Source organism: Martes martes (genome assembly GCF_963455335.1).
Source record: "Martes martes genome assembly, chromosome: 1".
Lineage (NCBI taxonomy): Eukaryota > Metazoa > Chordata > Mammalia > Carnivora > Mustelidae > Martes > Martes martes.
The window spans coordinates 138,232,908-138,248,415 of NC_137888.1; the positions used below are offsets into that span (position 1 = coordinate 138,232,908).

At 40.2% G+C, this 15,508-nt stretch overlaps 2 protein-coding genes across 4 annotated transcripts in view; one reads left to right on the forward strand and one right to left on the reverse strand.

The window, feature by feature from the left end:
- NKIRAS1 (NFKB inhibitor interacting Ras like 1) overlaps positions 1-9,410 on the reverse strand; it is a 37,932-nt gene extending 28,522 nt beyond the window's left edge. For both annotated transcript variants that reach the window (XM_080822961.1, XM_080822960.1), the window contains exons 1-2: positions 9,207-9,410; positions 2,692-2,804 (exon numbers count right to left, since the gene is read on the reverse strand). In XM_080822961.1, the coding sequence (XP_080679087.1) occupies positions 2,692-2,785 (94 nt within the window). In that variant the 5' untranslated portion in view covers positions 2,786-2,804; positions 9,207-9,410. The remainder of the gene's footprint in view (positions 1-2,691; positions 2,805-9,206) is intronic.
- A 125-nt stretch (positions 9,411-9,535) lies between these two features.
- Positions 9,536-13,675, forward strand: RPL15 (ribosomal protein L15). Of its 2 annotated transcripts, none has more exons than XM_080828343.1 (4): positions 9,536-9,604; positions 10,266-10,454; positions 10,780-10,916; positions 11,693-13,675. In XM_080828343.1, the coding sequence occupies exons 2-4, from the start codon at positions 10,283-10,285 to the stop codon at positions 11,996-11,998; spliced, it is 615 nt and encodes a 204-aa protein (XP_080684469.1). In that variant the 5' UTR covers positions 9,536-9,604; positions 10,266-10,282; the 3' UTR covers positions 11,999-13,675. The 2 variants fall into 2 exon arrangements, with proteins under 2 accessions (XP_080684469.1, XP_080684470.1); XM_080828344.1 differs by having other exon boundaries at positions 9,596-9,710.
- Positions 13,676-15,508: the final 1,833 nt, after the last annotated feature.

A 15,508-nucleotide genomic window follows, 5' to 3' on the forward strand; every position in this document is an offset into this window, starting at 1 on the left:
TCGAGCCCCGCGTCGGGCTCTCTGCTCAGCAGGGAGCCTGCATCCTCCCTTCTCTCTCTCTGTCTGCCTTTCTGCCTACTTGTGATCTGTCTGTCGAATAAATAAATAAAATCTTTAAAAAAAAAAAAAAAAAAAAAAAAAAAAAAAAAAAGAATGTCCTTGACAGGGGCACCTGGGTGGCTCAGTGGGTTAAGCCTCTCCCTTTGGCTCAGGTCATGATCTCAGGGTCCTGAGATCGAGTCCTACATCAGGCTCTCTGCTCAGTGGGGAGCCTGCTTCTCCCTCTGCCTGCCTCTCAGCCTATTTGTGATCTCTCTCTCTGTCAAATAAATAAATAAAATCTTAAAAAAAAAAATCCTTGACAAATCAGTAAAAATTTACTTATTTTATTAAATCTCAAATCTTGAGTATACACACTTACATATTTAAATATTCTGTGTCATTAATGCATAAGGTATTCTGCATGATGAATTGTGGTAATTGGAGGAAAAGCTCTTGTGTTTGAGTTGCAGATTGAACTAGCCAATTTTTTTTTTTAAAGAATGAAGGACAGAAAAACTATGTTATTTGGGGTATTTGATAGATGTTTTCTAAAAATGAATAAGGGGAGCTTATCGTTTTTGAGAAATATAACTGGCAATATTTGTTGTCAATGATAACATTTGAGCTTTTGGGTGAAAATGAGAATTGTACCCATCACCACGAACTCGATAGCTTCTTAATACTGATAAGACTGGTGATGATATTAATAAATGTTATTTGGAAGATCTGCTTATCTCAGTGAGCCAGTATTTTTCAAACGACCAATTTATGATGTTTAAAAACCAGTACTGGGTAAATATCCCATTTATAGTTCAAGATGGATCAATGAGGTTTTACTTTAATAGAGTAGGAAAAGTTTTCTAATGTGGTTTCCAATAAGCTTTAAGTAAACATCACTTGTTGAGTTTTAGTGAAATAGCAAAGAATACCCACAATTATCTGGAAAGGCTATAATATACTCCTACTTCTTCCAATGATTTATCTGTGTGAGGCAGGTTTTCCTCATATATTTCAACTAAAAAAAATATACCACAACTGATTAAATACAAAAGCAAGTAGATATGATAATCCAGCTGCCTTATAGTAAGCTGAACATTAGATTTTCAAAAAATGTAAATCAATGCTCATTCTGTCACTTTTTTGAAAATATAATTACTTTCCATAAAAATGTTATCTTAGCATATAACAGGTTTATTATTTTATTTTTTTTAAGATTTTATTTATTATTTATTTGACAGACAGAGATCACAAGTAGGCAGACAGGCAGGCAAAGAGAGAGAGGAGGAAGCAGGTTCCCTGCAGAGCAGAGAGCCCAATGCGGGGCTTGATCCCAGGACCCTGGGATCATGACCCGAGCCGAAGGCAGCGGCTTTAACCCACTGAGCCACCCAGGTGCCCCCAAGTTTATTATTTTAAGCAATAAATGAGTATTTTTAAAAATTCCTCAGTTTTAATTTCTAACACAGTTAAAATATTGAATGATAAAGCCTACATAAATAAAACCTGTTTGGGGTTTTAAGAGGGTAAAGAGATTTTATCCCCTGGACATAATTTATTTTTGCACAGGCATAAATTAGAATTAGGAGGTAAAAAAAATTAAGAATCAATAGTGCAGGGGCCCTGGGTGGCTCAGTCAATTAAGCATCTGACTCTTGATTTTGGCTCAGGTCATGATCCTAGAGTTCTGAGATGGAGCACCACCCGCAACCTGCTTAAGATTTTCTCTCTCCCTCTCCCTTTGCCCCTTCCCCCATCTCTAAAAGAGGAAAAAAAAAAAAAAAGGGAGAGAAACCATAGTGCAGCATTTGTGACAGGGGGATTCTAAAACCAAAAGTTCTCAAAAAGTTTGAGAACTGCAGGCACTGGCATCATAATAAACACCAAATATGGATTTAACCAAAATTGTTAACTATTATTTTGGGAAGCTGGAAGAGAAGCAGAGCTAATCAAGATGGGTCAATAAAAGAAATGTGCTCTGAGCTACTCGGTAGAGAGAAATACTTTGAAGATCCTTGGTTCCACTTATCTAACAAACCTCATTTCATTCTAACCTGTAATGTCTATATTCCTTACTAAACGATGATCTCCTTAAAAAGACAGAGATGTGGTCTTCTTCAATTCTGCACTGTCAAAAGGTCTCATTACAGCCTGTATCATACAGCAAGTATTTACTAATTATTTAACTCAATGAATGGAAAAATGAATGTGATAATCTAATTCACAAAATTAGGTCATATTAGAGCAAATAAGAGTTTCTTCCATTTTTAAAACTTTTATAGCAGAATTGGAAAGTCCTGTTTGAAACCTGAATGACAGATCATTGTTCAGTGTATTCTTAGGTCAGTGATTCTATGACTCCAAGACCACTATTTATTATGCAAATACACGGGAAACCACATATGCACACACACATTTGTTTTCTCACCTGTTGTAACTTACAGCAAATACTCTTGAATTTCCATAACAAATATTATTTTTTTCTCTCCCCTACTTCCCCTGCTTTTCAGTTTCTGTTGATTTCAACCCTTTAGTCCTTATGGATTATACCTCACTTTTGGTACCATTACCCATCTTTAGGTTAGCATGGCCAACAAAAGACCCTGAACAGTTCCCGGAACCTACAGAGAAACTAGAGAAAAATAATCTTACCAATAGTATGATTCCCATAAAGAAGCTGCTCCAAAATTGCTGTTTTCCCCACAGATAACAAGCCACAGACCACAACCTTGCAGCCCTTTCCCATCTTCTCTCAGGATATGCCACTGTGAAAAGAATAAAAGATCTGTGAAACTGTATACTGTTTGAAGCAACCGTTTTTCCTTTTTTCTATGTTTAAATAAGTCATACATATGCAGGGGGAAATGCCAAAAATAAAAAAGGATATATACAATAAGGCATAGCCTTTCAAACCCCATTCCTAGTCTCCCATTTGCTCCCTTAGAGCAATCAGTGTTACCAGTTTCTTACACATTTTTGCAGAGGTAATCTAGATAAGCAGAGGAATACATGTAGATACAAATACATGTTTATTTAAAAAAAATTTTTTTATTCAAAGAATATTTCAACACAGTCTACAGGAATCTAAATCAAATCCTAGATGAAACCAATCCTTGAAAGACACTGCCTGCTCATCAGTATTTACCTGGAAAAAACCCAACATTCAAACAAAAATTTAAGGAGGCATGAAGACAAAAATTTGGATAGAGAATGAACATGATTTTTTAGAGAAACATTAATGCTATTAATGCCATCCATCTTTTCTCAGGAGAGTGAAAAACTGGGCTCTCTTTTTCATGCTTCTTTTTGAGTCATGCTTTTTTTTTAAAGATTTTATTTATTGGGTGCCTGGGTGGCTCAGTGGGTTAAGCCTCTGCCTTCGGATCAGGTCATGATCTCAAGAGTCCTGCGATCGAGCCCCACATCGGGCTCTCTGCTCGGTAGGAGGCCTGCCTCCCCCTCTCTCTCTGCCTGCCTCTCTGCCTACTTGTGATCTCTCTGTCAAATAAGTAAATAAAATATTTTTTATTTAAGATTTTATTTTAATAAGTTTATTTACTTATTTATTTACTTATTAAAATAAGATTTTAATAAGTAAATAAAATCTTTTTTTTAAAGATTTTATTTATTTATTTGACAGACAGAAAGAGAGAGAACAACCAGGGGGAGCGGCAGGCAGAGGAAAAGGCAGAAGCAGATTCCCCGCTGAGCAGGGAGCCTGATGGGGGGCTGAATCCCTGGGCCCTACGATCATGACCTGAGCTAAAGGCAGATGCTTAACTGACTGAACCACCCAGGTGCCCCCAAAAATCTGTAATTTTTATAACCCAAATTAGCCACAACACCAACCTGCTGACAGGAAAAATTTTATTGCTACCATTATTGCAGCACAGTAATAACACAACACTCATTTCCAGAGCAGTACAGTACATTTTGCCAGTAGAGAAATAATCATCACTTAATGCAATGTAGCCATTATTTCCTGGTGGCATGCTTGGGATCCTTCCAAATCTTCCCAAGAATATTTATCACTTATTTCTATGAGAACTACTTCTCTTAAGAGACATATACACACACACACACACAAATACATATATATTATATTTATTTTTAAAAATTTTAAAGTAATCTCTATGCCCAATGTGGGACTCAAACTCATGACCCCGAGATTAAGAGTCGCATGTTCTACCAACTGATCCAGCCAGGCACCGTTTTTCAAAATATATTTTCAACATAACTGCAATAGAAAAATTCTCAGCCTTTATTTGTAAGAGGAGAGCTCTGTGACACACTGATCATCTATGGTATGATATCTCCTATGTCAGCAGCTATGGACTATTTTAAAAGGTTTTCTACACCTGAATTTATGATTAATCTAATGTCATCTCATTGACTGTAGGATTCTACTCTTTTTGCATTTTGTGATCTCCTATAAGTTTATGATATCATTGAATCTTTCTTTCAAAGTGTTTTTAATGATAATAGTTAAAATTTAAAGGAAGTTGCCACTTAACCACATGCCACCAACCAAAAGAATGAAAAAGAAATCTGTCAGATAAGAAAAATGATGGCAGCATAGAGCAATTCCGTTGTCAGAAAAGGTTGCTACTGGAATCTAAATTCTAATTTTTCTATTGTTATTTCCCATCCTCTGAAAATGTCTTAGTCCCTGCAGAATTTCTAAATACCTTACCTTCTCTTCTTTTACTGTTCAATAAGAAAATGCCCCTTTACCACAAATCATATCGTTCTTCAAACAAACACAAGTGCTTTAAAAGGGCAGGTACATGTTGCAATTAAGTGAATAAGATAGTTTAAAGAAAAAAACACCCCAATTATTAACAGCAATAGACTCCCCATAAAAGAGAGGCAAATATGAGTTCTGGGGACTCCAGCAAACCGGGAAAATGCTGAAACCAACAGAATCCTGAGAAATCCCAATCGCATACTCCACTCTTAGGAAGTGGTCTTAATATACTTGCTTTAAAAGTGGCATACTACTGCAGCGCCTAGGTGGCTTAGTCGTTAAGCGTCTGCCTTCAACTTGGGTCATGGTCCTAGGGTCCTGGGACTGAGGCGGCATTGGACTCCCTGCTCCGCGGGAAGCCTGCTTCTCCATCTCCCACTCCCACTGCTTATGTTCCCTCTCTTGCTGTGTCTTTCTCTGTCAAATAAATAAATAAAATCTTTAAAAACTATATAAATAACTAAAAGTGGCATTCTACAATTACACTTTGATCACTCACTGATAATAGGATTAGCAGATGAAGTGTGTTAAAGATACACACTACTTTTAGTGTATGTGTGTGTATAAATAAACTGGGGGAGTTGTTTTAGTCTATCAGACAATCTCCATCAAAGGCAAACAGTAAAAATAATTGAACAGAGGGTACTCAAACACTTGGTAAGGATTTTAAGGTATTTCATAAGAAGCAAAATAAAACAGAATAATCCATGTTAAATATTTTACACCACTAAAAACAAAACAAAGATGAAAGGATAAATATGATTAATCAAAGCACAGCTGAAACATTCTAGGTTCTAAGTCGTTGTCAAGTGGGAAGCAATATTACCTAAAGCTGAAGATTAACAACCTGCTAATGAAAGTATTAATTTTTTTTTAATAGTATCTAATGTTTTTAAGTAGCCTCCACACTCAGCATTGAGCCCAATGCAGGACTTGAACTCATAACCCTGAGATCAAGACCTGGGCTGAAGAGTTAGACACTTAACTGACTGAGCCACCCAGGCACCCCAGTTAGTGTTTACTGTAAAGCACTAGTTAGAACTACTTAGTACAGTCCCTACCCTAAGTAACTGCTGAACAATAAAATTCAATCTGTGACCTATTAATCCTCATCTGATATAAATGACTTGAGAGAACAGGCTTAACAGGCAAAATCCAATGCAGTCTTAACTGCATATTGCTTTGCTTTCCAGGCTAATCAATAATGTTTCTAGAGAATAAAAACGTGACTTGATCCATTCCTGTGGAAAACACTGAGCTTGGTCAATAACTCCTTTAAAGAGCTATCAGAAACAGCTGCTCGAAACTGCCAGTACTTCTGTTTTTCTAAAGAAATCATTCTACTTATAAAAGTTAAACACAACTTTTTTTTATGCTACTAAAACAATATTAATACTAAAACACTTAACATCACAGAGAGATGTTATAATCATATTATGAAGCCTCGCATGGAGAAAACTTTTACACTGTGTATTTATTTATGCAAACATCAGGTACTGTGCGCAACACTTACTTACCCATATATGAATAATTTTACATAAACATACATTTAAAAGGTTTTGTAAACAATACTGCACATAATAAAATATAATAAGCAGATTCTAGCTTACCATTCTTTTATTCATTAAACATTTACTGAGGTCTTACCATAATGCCACACACGAGGGACAAACTAGAGGGGCAAAACCGGAAATAATACCTGCCCTCAGGAATCTCAGTCAATTGAAAATACCAATCAAGGGGCGCCTGGGTGGCTCAGTGGTTTAAGCCGCTGCCTTTGGCTCAGGTCATGATCTCGGGGTCTTCGGATCGAGTCCCGCATCGGGCTCTCTGCTCGGCAAGGAGCCTGCTTCCCTCTCACTCTCTCTGCCTGCCTCTCTGCCTACTTGTGATCTCTGTCAAATAAATAAATAAAATCTTTAAAAAAAAAAAAAAAGAAAATACCAATCAAAATCTTGCAAAACTACTAAGAAACTGCAAATTGCAAATGAAGAAACAAAATGGCAAAAACTAATTAAGGAATTAGCAGCAATTATTTGCATTGCCAGAACTCCTTTCCAAATGATTCATCTAACTTTGTAGTCATTTTTTTAAAGTAATCTCTATGCCCAACATGTGGTTCAAACTCGACCCTGAGATCAAGAGTCACATGCTCTAGGGGCACCTGGGTGGCTCAGTGGGTTAAGCTTCTGCCTTCGGCTCAGGTCATGATCCCAGGGTCCTGGGATCGAGCCCCGAATTGGGCTCTCTGTTCAGCAGGGAGCCTGCTTCCCTCCTCTCTCTGCATGCCTCTCTGCCTACTTGTGATCTCACTGTCAAATAAATAAAACCTTAAAAAAAGAAAAAGTCATATGCTCTACCGACTGAGCCAGCCAGGCATCCCTTTATTTTTTTAATTAATTTTTTATAGCCAATCATTGACTTTTTTTTATACCCCACATCTGATCCACCAGTAAAGTCACCACCTTTGGAACACTTCCAGGACTGGACCACTTACTTACCAGGTCCACTAATGAAGTGATCAGAGGCACCAACTTCTCTCACCTGGTCTCTCAAGGATGTCTATGTGATAATCCCCCAAACCTGTGAGTATTTTATTTTACAAAGTACCAGGAACTTTGCAGCTGTGATTAAATTAAGACCCTTGAGATGGGGAGACTATACTGGACTATTTGGGTAGACCCAGTGTAATCACATGTATCTTTATAAGGAGAGAAGTGTGTCAGAAAGAAAAACAGAGAATACAAAGATGCTATACTGCTGGCTTTGAAAATGAACGAAGGGGTCAGGAGCCAAAGAATGCTGGTGGCCTCTAAAAGCTGGGAACAGCAGGGGCACCCAGGTGGTTCGGTTGGTTGAGCATCTCACTCTCTTGGTTTTGGCTAGGGTCATGGTCTCAGGATCGTTGGACTGGCCCCTCAACCCGCTCTGCCCTCCAATGTGGAATCGGCTTGTCTCTCTCCCTCTGCTCCTCTCCCTGCACTGGTCCCTACCCCCCTGCTCTCATATAAATAAGTAAAATCTTAAAAAAAAAAAAAAGTTGGAAAAAGCAAGCAAATGGAGTCTCCCCTAGCTTCTCTAAAAGGAACACAGCAATCTGATTTTAGCCTACAGAGATTACTGACCTGTGTAAGACAACATATTTGTGATATTTTAAGCCAGTAAGTTTGCTGTAATTAGCAAAAAGAAACTAATACAACTTCCGAGTCTCTCTGCTTCAACTTTCCCCCTTCTTTTAGGTTCAAAACTGCAATCCCGATAATCCTTTAAAAACGTAAGTCACAAGAAGGCACCCTTCTGCTTAAAATCTTCCAATAGTTTCTGATCTCAGGCAGTGTGAAAACCTAAGAACCTCCATTGCTCTCATGTCATCTGCTAGTCTCCCTTACGGTTCATTCCTGCCACACTGCCTCCTTGCTGTTTCTGTATGAATCAAGGCATACTCCAGCCTTGGCAATTTTCCTTTTGACTGAAATCAGCCCAAATCTCCAAGGTTCACATCCTTCCGGGTTTTTTTCCCTCAAATGTTATTTCTCAAGAAGACTAATCCTGAATATTTCTTCCAAAATTCTGACCCCACCCCCACGCCAAAACTACCCTTTCTCTTCCCTTAACGTTTGTCTTTAGTACTTTTTACCGAACATAATATATATCTTATTTATGTTTATTGCCCTTTTCCAAGAAAACTAGAATTTCTGCGTTCACTATTGCTGCATCCCCAGCAGTTGGGACACTACCTGGCACGTATTAGGCATTTCATAAATATTTGCTGAATAAATCAATGAACCATGTGAGGATTCCTGCAATGGTAAAGCTACAATAAAAAAGGGGGGGGGGATAGGAAAAAAAGGGGAAAACCCCGCTAATAAGTTAGAAGGTAAACTACATGACTGCATCAAAAATGAAAATATTCTAGAGACGCAAAAAACTGGTTAACTGTTTCTCAGTAAAAGAACTCAACCCAAAATGCCAGCATTTTCTCGGCATTTCTTCCCCAAACACTCGCACCTGCAAACCAGGTCTTGGCATAAAAATATTTTGCCTTTCTTTAAAAAAAAAAAAAAAAAAAAAAAAAGGTTCTGACGTAGCAAATCTGGGACCAAGTCAGCAGGAAAGGCACGAAAATGGGAAGGCGCCGAGACACCCGCGCACCCCTCTCTAACCCCCCAGTTCCCCACCCTCCGACCCTACTCTAGGGTAAAATCCCTCGGAGCCCGGGCCTGCAGAGGCTGAAGCCCGAAGGCGGGGCGCGCGCCCCCACCCGTGAAGCCCTGAGAGCACGGGCGTGCTATTCGGCTTACCGGGGTGCAGCTAGTGGGATAAGGGGGATAGATAGCGCCGCACTGGGGTACCCGCCGCGACTCCCCAGGTGAGGAGTCTGCGGCGCGTTAAGCTGTTACCTGTACCTCACGACACAAACCTGAACACCTCCACAGGCTCCAAAGACGCGGTGCTCTGGCAAAGTGGCTCCACGACCGGTTTCGGCCACGTGAGCCCCGCCCCCAACTTGCCTCCTCCGGGCTACAAGACCGCTCCGGACGCCTGGCGGCCGCAGGCCTAACCAAGGACTCTCGCTCTTTGAGCCGCCCCTGCGTCTTAAACTCAAATCCTGAGGACCAGAGGGGCGGGATAATAAGGGAGGCTGCGTCCAATCCGGGCCGAACTCCGCCCACCAGGCTCCCTGCCGGAACTACGTGTCCCATGAGGCCGTGGGACCCGAAGCTTTCCACCGGAAAGAGGCTCGCCGCTGAGGGGGAGGAGCCCAAAAAGGATTGTGGGAGAAAGGCTCCTTCCTTTCCGTCGGGCGGCAGCCATCAGGTAGGCTGTGTTGGTGGAATTCGCTGTTGCATCCACCGCTCATCTCCGTTCGCTTCAGCCATCCAGACTCGGGGACCCTGCGTCCTTGGAGCTCCTTCTGTCTTCTGTGCGGCGCGAGTTCGATCAGGATGCGGGGCTGCGCGGGCTTGGAGACGCGGCTCCCGGGGCGGGCTGGGGTGGTGATGTGATGGCGGCGCGAATTCGAGCGGGCCCTGTAACGTGAATGAAAAGGAAGCATGGGGCTGAGGAAAGGAAGGCCGGGCCTAGAGGGTCCTAAAGCGAGGCCTGTGGATTGAGTGCAGTAGTGGATTTTCCTCGGGACTTATCCTTTGGGGATAACGGCCGCAGCACCTTTCCCTATGGTATTGGCGAGGTTTCTTTGCAGGCCAGGCCCTAGGGGACGCCGACTGCCGCATTCAGCGGCCCTCCTCAGTGCTCAGGTCTGGCGCCATTCATTCATCAAACAAAAATGTACCGAGACCCTTGTTGCGCTGCTCCGCGCTGGGGTCGCAGAGGTGACAGAGCTGTTTTCCTAGGGCGCAGCTATTCCTGCAGCTCATGGAGAACCTTTTTCAGCCTCAGTGGTTTTCTTGTGGCTGGTGGGGAACTAAGATGGACGGACGCGATCGTCTCATATTTTAAATGCATGATGTTTTTTTAGCTCAAAGGTAGACCAAGATGGGCGCTTACAAGTACATCCAGGAGCTATGGAGGAAGAAGCAGTCCGATGTAATGCGCTTTCTTCTCAGGGTGCGCTGCTGGCAGTACCGCCAGCTCTCTGCGCTCCACAGGGCCCCCCGCCCAACCCGGCCCGATAAAGCGCGCAGGCTTGGGTACAAGGCCAAGCAAGGTGAGTGGTCTCTGTGTGGATCCTTGGATAAAATTGGGTTCCTGGGGAAATGCTAGAAGACTGGTATTTAGGGGTACTATGGCCCCAATATCTCCGTGTAGGGTGGGAATGAGAAGTTACTCTTCCTGTGTCACAAAGTACTTCGAAAAACACTGGAATGTGTTTGTTTTTAGAGTAAGTCTTAAGTGGTAATTTATTTTATCTTCAGATATATAGTATTTGGCTTACAGCCCAAAATACATTCGACATTGCAGCATTTAGTAGCAAGTTACTGAGTCTTCATCCGTCTGGCTTTTATAAGACCACTGTAATTGTGTTTGTATAGGTTATGTCATATATCGGATTCGTGTGCGTCGTGGTGGCCGCAAACGCCCAGTTCCTAAGGGTGCTACCTACGGCAAGCCTGTCCATCATGGCGTTAATCAGCTAAAGTTTGCGCGAAGCCTTCAGTCTGTTGCAGAGGTAAGTGATTTTTCAGCAGTTGTATCAGTCATCTGGAGATGGTGGAGAAGAATTTGAGCACCTTTGTAAAGTGCTGCTGTCAAAGTCATAGTCTTTGTTATTAATGTGTCTTTGCTTGTGTGTAATGGAACGTGTTTTAAGGTCAGTGCGAGCCTTGGAACCTAAGCTTTTGAAGGGAAGTAAACTTTGTCTTGAAGAACATATCTCCCCAGGTGTACAGAAGCTGTGCATTTATTCATATGGCTAATTTCTGATGTTCAGTTGTAAGTTGTTTTTCTGGGTTAGTAAATGAAGCTGTGCTCTCTCCCAGAGGTTGACAAACAAGGGTTTGTTGCCTTCTGTAAACTGAAAGTTTTTTATTTTTAAAAAGAAAAGACAAAGACATTTTATATTAAAGAGACCATTGTGACCGTGCAAAGCCTAAAATAATACACTCATTATTAAGGTTTTGTATGAAAAGTTCGCTGATCCCTCAGTTGTCTTAGAAAAGGACTAGGTTCCTAAATTTTGTTAGATACTACTAACATTTGTGCCTTGGTCAAGGAGAGGGTGATAATAGGCATTGGTTTCAAATAAGAATGGTTCGTGTGTTTATTGTAGTAAGTCTTACTCATATTTGGGGTCCTAGCCTCTGGGAAGATGCTTAGTAAATATTCAGGTAGTTAAGTGAACAGCCCTAGTCAGTTTCTTGTCTGGTACCCTAAATTAAAGGGGATTCTTCTTAATTCCCTACTGTGGGAAACAGGCTGACCTTGAGCCTTTTTTTCCTATTACAGGAGCGAGCTGGACGTCACTGTGGGGCTCTAAGAGTCTTGAATTCTTACTGGGTTGGTGAAGATTCCACATACAAATTCTTTGAGGTTATCCTCATTGATCCATTCCATAAAGCTATCAGAAGAAATCCTGACACCCAGTGGATCACCAAACCAGTCCACAAGCACAGGGAGATGCGAGGGCTGACATCTGCAGGCCGAAAGAGCCGTGGCCTAGGAAAGGGTCACAAGTTCCACCACACTATTGGTGGTTCTCGCCGTGCAGCATGGAGAAGACGCAATACTCTCCAGCTCCACCGTTACCGCTAATCAAAGTAATGTTTGTAAAATTCTTACCTAATAAACAATTTAGGACAGTCATGTCTGCTTAAAAGTGTTCTTTAATTTGTCTGTTAAATTTAGTTGTCTGCAGATTGTTCCATGAATGCATTGTCAAATTACGAAAGTTAAAGTGCAATAATGTTTGAAGACTATAAGTGATGGTGTATCTTGTTTCTAATAAGATAAACACTTTTGTCTTTGCTTTATCTTATTAGGGAGTTTTATGTCAGTGTTTAAAATACTGTTTGGTATAATAGGTATAAAATTCTGTAAAAGTGGAATGCATAAGCTAGCCATGTAGATTTGTTGGTGCATGTAACGAAACCTACAGCTTCATTGGGGTGATGTATTGCTCTGGTTTACTCTCAAATGGCTGTTATTAGGGGTTTGGAAAGAAGCTTTTCAAACTGGATCTTGCTTGGAAATGTGAAGACTATCCTAATCTTTAATCATGATCATATGTAAACAGCATTAACTAGGAACTACATTTTTTATATTGAATCCAATATTCCAATTATGTAACTTGCTTTGGAAAGGATACGTAAAAAGAATCCCACCAATTTTTAAAGAGAATTGAATAAACCTACCTGTTACAGGAGGGTTCTCTTAAAAATGAAAATACATCCTGCTTAACCAAAGCAAAATTGCCTTGGTCTCCACAGGACTGTTGAAGTTAACATAAAATGTGGAGGCTCCTGGTTGTATCCCACAACTCCATAGGATCTGTAGAATCCTGAATTTCCTGCAAAGTGGTTAGTTAATGGTCTCTATGAAAACTGATGGAAATTGAACATTATGTAAATGAGAAGACTAAGATATGTAAGCTAGTAATTAGTGCTAGAATTGGGAAACTGGTGGCTCTCAGATAACCTTTCAAGTGTGAGGATAAAAATACAAGTTGGCTTTGATTAGAATCTTAAGTACTTTACCCATGGTCTTTGTGACCATTATGAATCCACTAGCCACCTCAGGAGAAAAAATGGGGTTGGCTTTAAAAGTATGTCATTGCTCATTCCAAGCCCTAAGTCATCTTGGGTCAACCCACTTAAACATTCCCATAGGCTATTGAGAAAAGTCATGTAGTTGGTGTCAATACAAGTCTATAGTTTCCAATCTAATCTTTACATGTGTTACCCCAGTCATTTTTCTCATTCTTAAACCCCTCAAAATCTGCCAGTCCATCAATTGTGCCCACCTTGATGTTAAGTATACCACTATTCTGTGTCCATTTTGTCTTCCAGTAGATGAGGTTTTGTTTTCCAGGGTGAATTTGGGTGTGTAGGAACTACAGGCGAGGAATTGCCCCAATTTTAAGTTGCTAACTTAATCCATAGTTTGATTTCAAAATCTAATTGCTGGTTTCCTTGAACCAGTTTCTATATATTTTTTTTAGGGGTCTTAGGCTCAGTTAAATGATTTCCAGAAAAAGTCTCAAAACTTATTGAGACCTAAATTCTTTTCCACTCAAAAAGAGATCCTAAACCATATATTTTGTGTGTAGAGGTTGTTCAACTAAAGGAATAAATGTTTATTAAACTAAAATGGACCTGTTACCTTTTGTCATCTAATGCTAATAAGCAAGCCAAACCCCCTAACCTACAAAAAATTGTAATGGCAGAAACAGTCACTTTGTGAGAAAATAAAATGTATAGTATTTAGTCTTGAGATTTTTTTCCTCTTGGTTCTTTGGTCCTTGCGTGAATGAGAAAAAAACCATTTAAATGTTTTTTCAAACAACGCTAATTTGGGAAAGAGATGATGGGGAGGATTCAGGCTAAAGGTCAGTGTTCCTTATTTCCAAAAAGAGCTTGCTTCTATTCTTGGTACCCTATAGTTTGCTGTCCATACTGTAGCTATTTAAGTGTTGTCATTCCAGTGCTGGAAGCTGAAGTCCTAGATGACTTACATGATCTTTATACACTTCCCCACCACTGAATTCATGTCCTACTGCTCTCCTCTTGATAATGCAGCGTCTTTGCTGTTCTCAGACAGGCCAACCACTCTCCTAATGCCTTCATGATGAGAAAACTCCCAGATCTTAAATGTCACTTTAGAGGCTTTCCTGACAATCCAACAAGCTCTTTACATCAATGTTTCTAAGTCAGTGTGATTAAAAAACTCCCAAATCAATTAAAATTTTCTTTAGAAATAGAGCAGTTGGCTTCTCACAACCCCACAAATGCAGGTTGTACTAATAATTCTCTTCTACTGATGAGCACACAGACCTAAAGATGAAGCAACTTGCTCAAGGTCGCAAAGTGGCTGGCTGAATTCCTATCCTCCCAATAAGATTAAGTTAAAATTTTGACTAGGTAATACATTGACATGTCTAAAAATTCAAAAGGTACAACTAAGGTTGGCAGTAAAAGTCTCAGGTCCCCTCTGGAGACAATCCGGTCAGTTTTTTGGATTTTCATCAGGAGATTCATACATGAACAAAAAATACTTGCTTTTTTTACCCAAATGTTAATACTGATTTTTTTCATTTAGTTACAGAGAGCTTATTCTATATCACTTTGTGAAGAACTTCCTCATTCTTTTTTATGACTGCATGGTATTCCATCATAACGGATGCATCATAATTTGATGTGGCCACTTAGGAAGAACATTTAAAATTACTTCCAGTCTGTTGCTTTTACAAAATTTTTTTGCATATATCAGTCTCTCTGTAGGATAAATTCCTAGAAGTAGAATGGCAGTTAAAAACTGTTGGCAGAGATTCTGCTCTGCCAATCTGATAGGAAAATGGTATTCTTACCTAGTTTCATTTTTGCACTTCAGAGTGTGGCAGAGGCAAAGCCATGTGCGCATCATAGCCTTTTTTCCCCTCTGGACACGTACCTAAACTATGTTTTCCTGGTCCTTTATACATTTAGGTAGGAGTTTCATGACATTCCTGGAATGAACACAAATGATTTATTACTTCTTCCAAAACAAGGGTTGGTATACCAGTGGAGGCCAATAATCCAAATAGCATAGCTACAAGATGGAAGAAAACTGCTCAATCCCTATCAGACTGGGCAAGTGAGAATATTTTGTGTTAAGCCGCTGTGTTAGTTATGTTCATTCTACGGCAACCTAGCCTAGCTTGACCCTAACATTCAATAAGTAAAGTTGAGCATTATTTATAAGAGTCTTATGTTTGGGGGCGCCTGGATGGCTCAGTTGGTTGAGCCTCTGCCTTCGGTTCATGATCCCCGGATCCTGGGATGGAGTCCTGCATTTGGCTCCCTGCTCAGCAGGGAGTCTTTCTCCCTCTGCCTGCCTGTCTCTCTTTCTCTCTCTCTCCCCCTCTGTCTTGTCAAATGAATAAATAAAATCTTTTAAAAAAAGAAAAATGTTGGCCTTAAAAAAAAAAAGCCTTATGTTTGCTTTACAATGACCTTTCTTTATAATCTTTTGTCCATTTTTCTATCAGAATCCATACTGTATTAAATGGAGGGAGGTCGCTAGCTCATTGCTAACCATCATTACTCTGCTCTTAAGAGCCTATAGCTG

Coding starts and splice junctions, on each gene's coding strand:
- RPL15 (XM_080828343.1), top strand. CDS start 10,283: ATGGGCGCTTACAAGTACATCCAGGAGCTATGGAGGAAGAAGCAGTCC. Junction 10,455..10,779: donor TGGGTACAAGGCCAAGCAAG/GTGAGTGGTCTC, acceptor GTGTTTGTATAG/GTTATGTCATATATCGGATT. Junction 10,917..11,692: donor GCCTTCAGTCTGTTGCAGAG/GTAAGTGATTTT, acceptor TTCCTATTACAG/GAGCGAGCTGGACGTCACTG.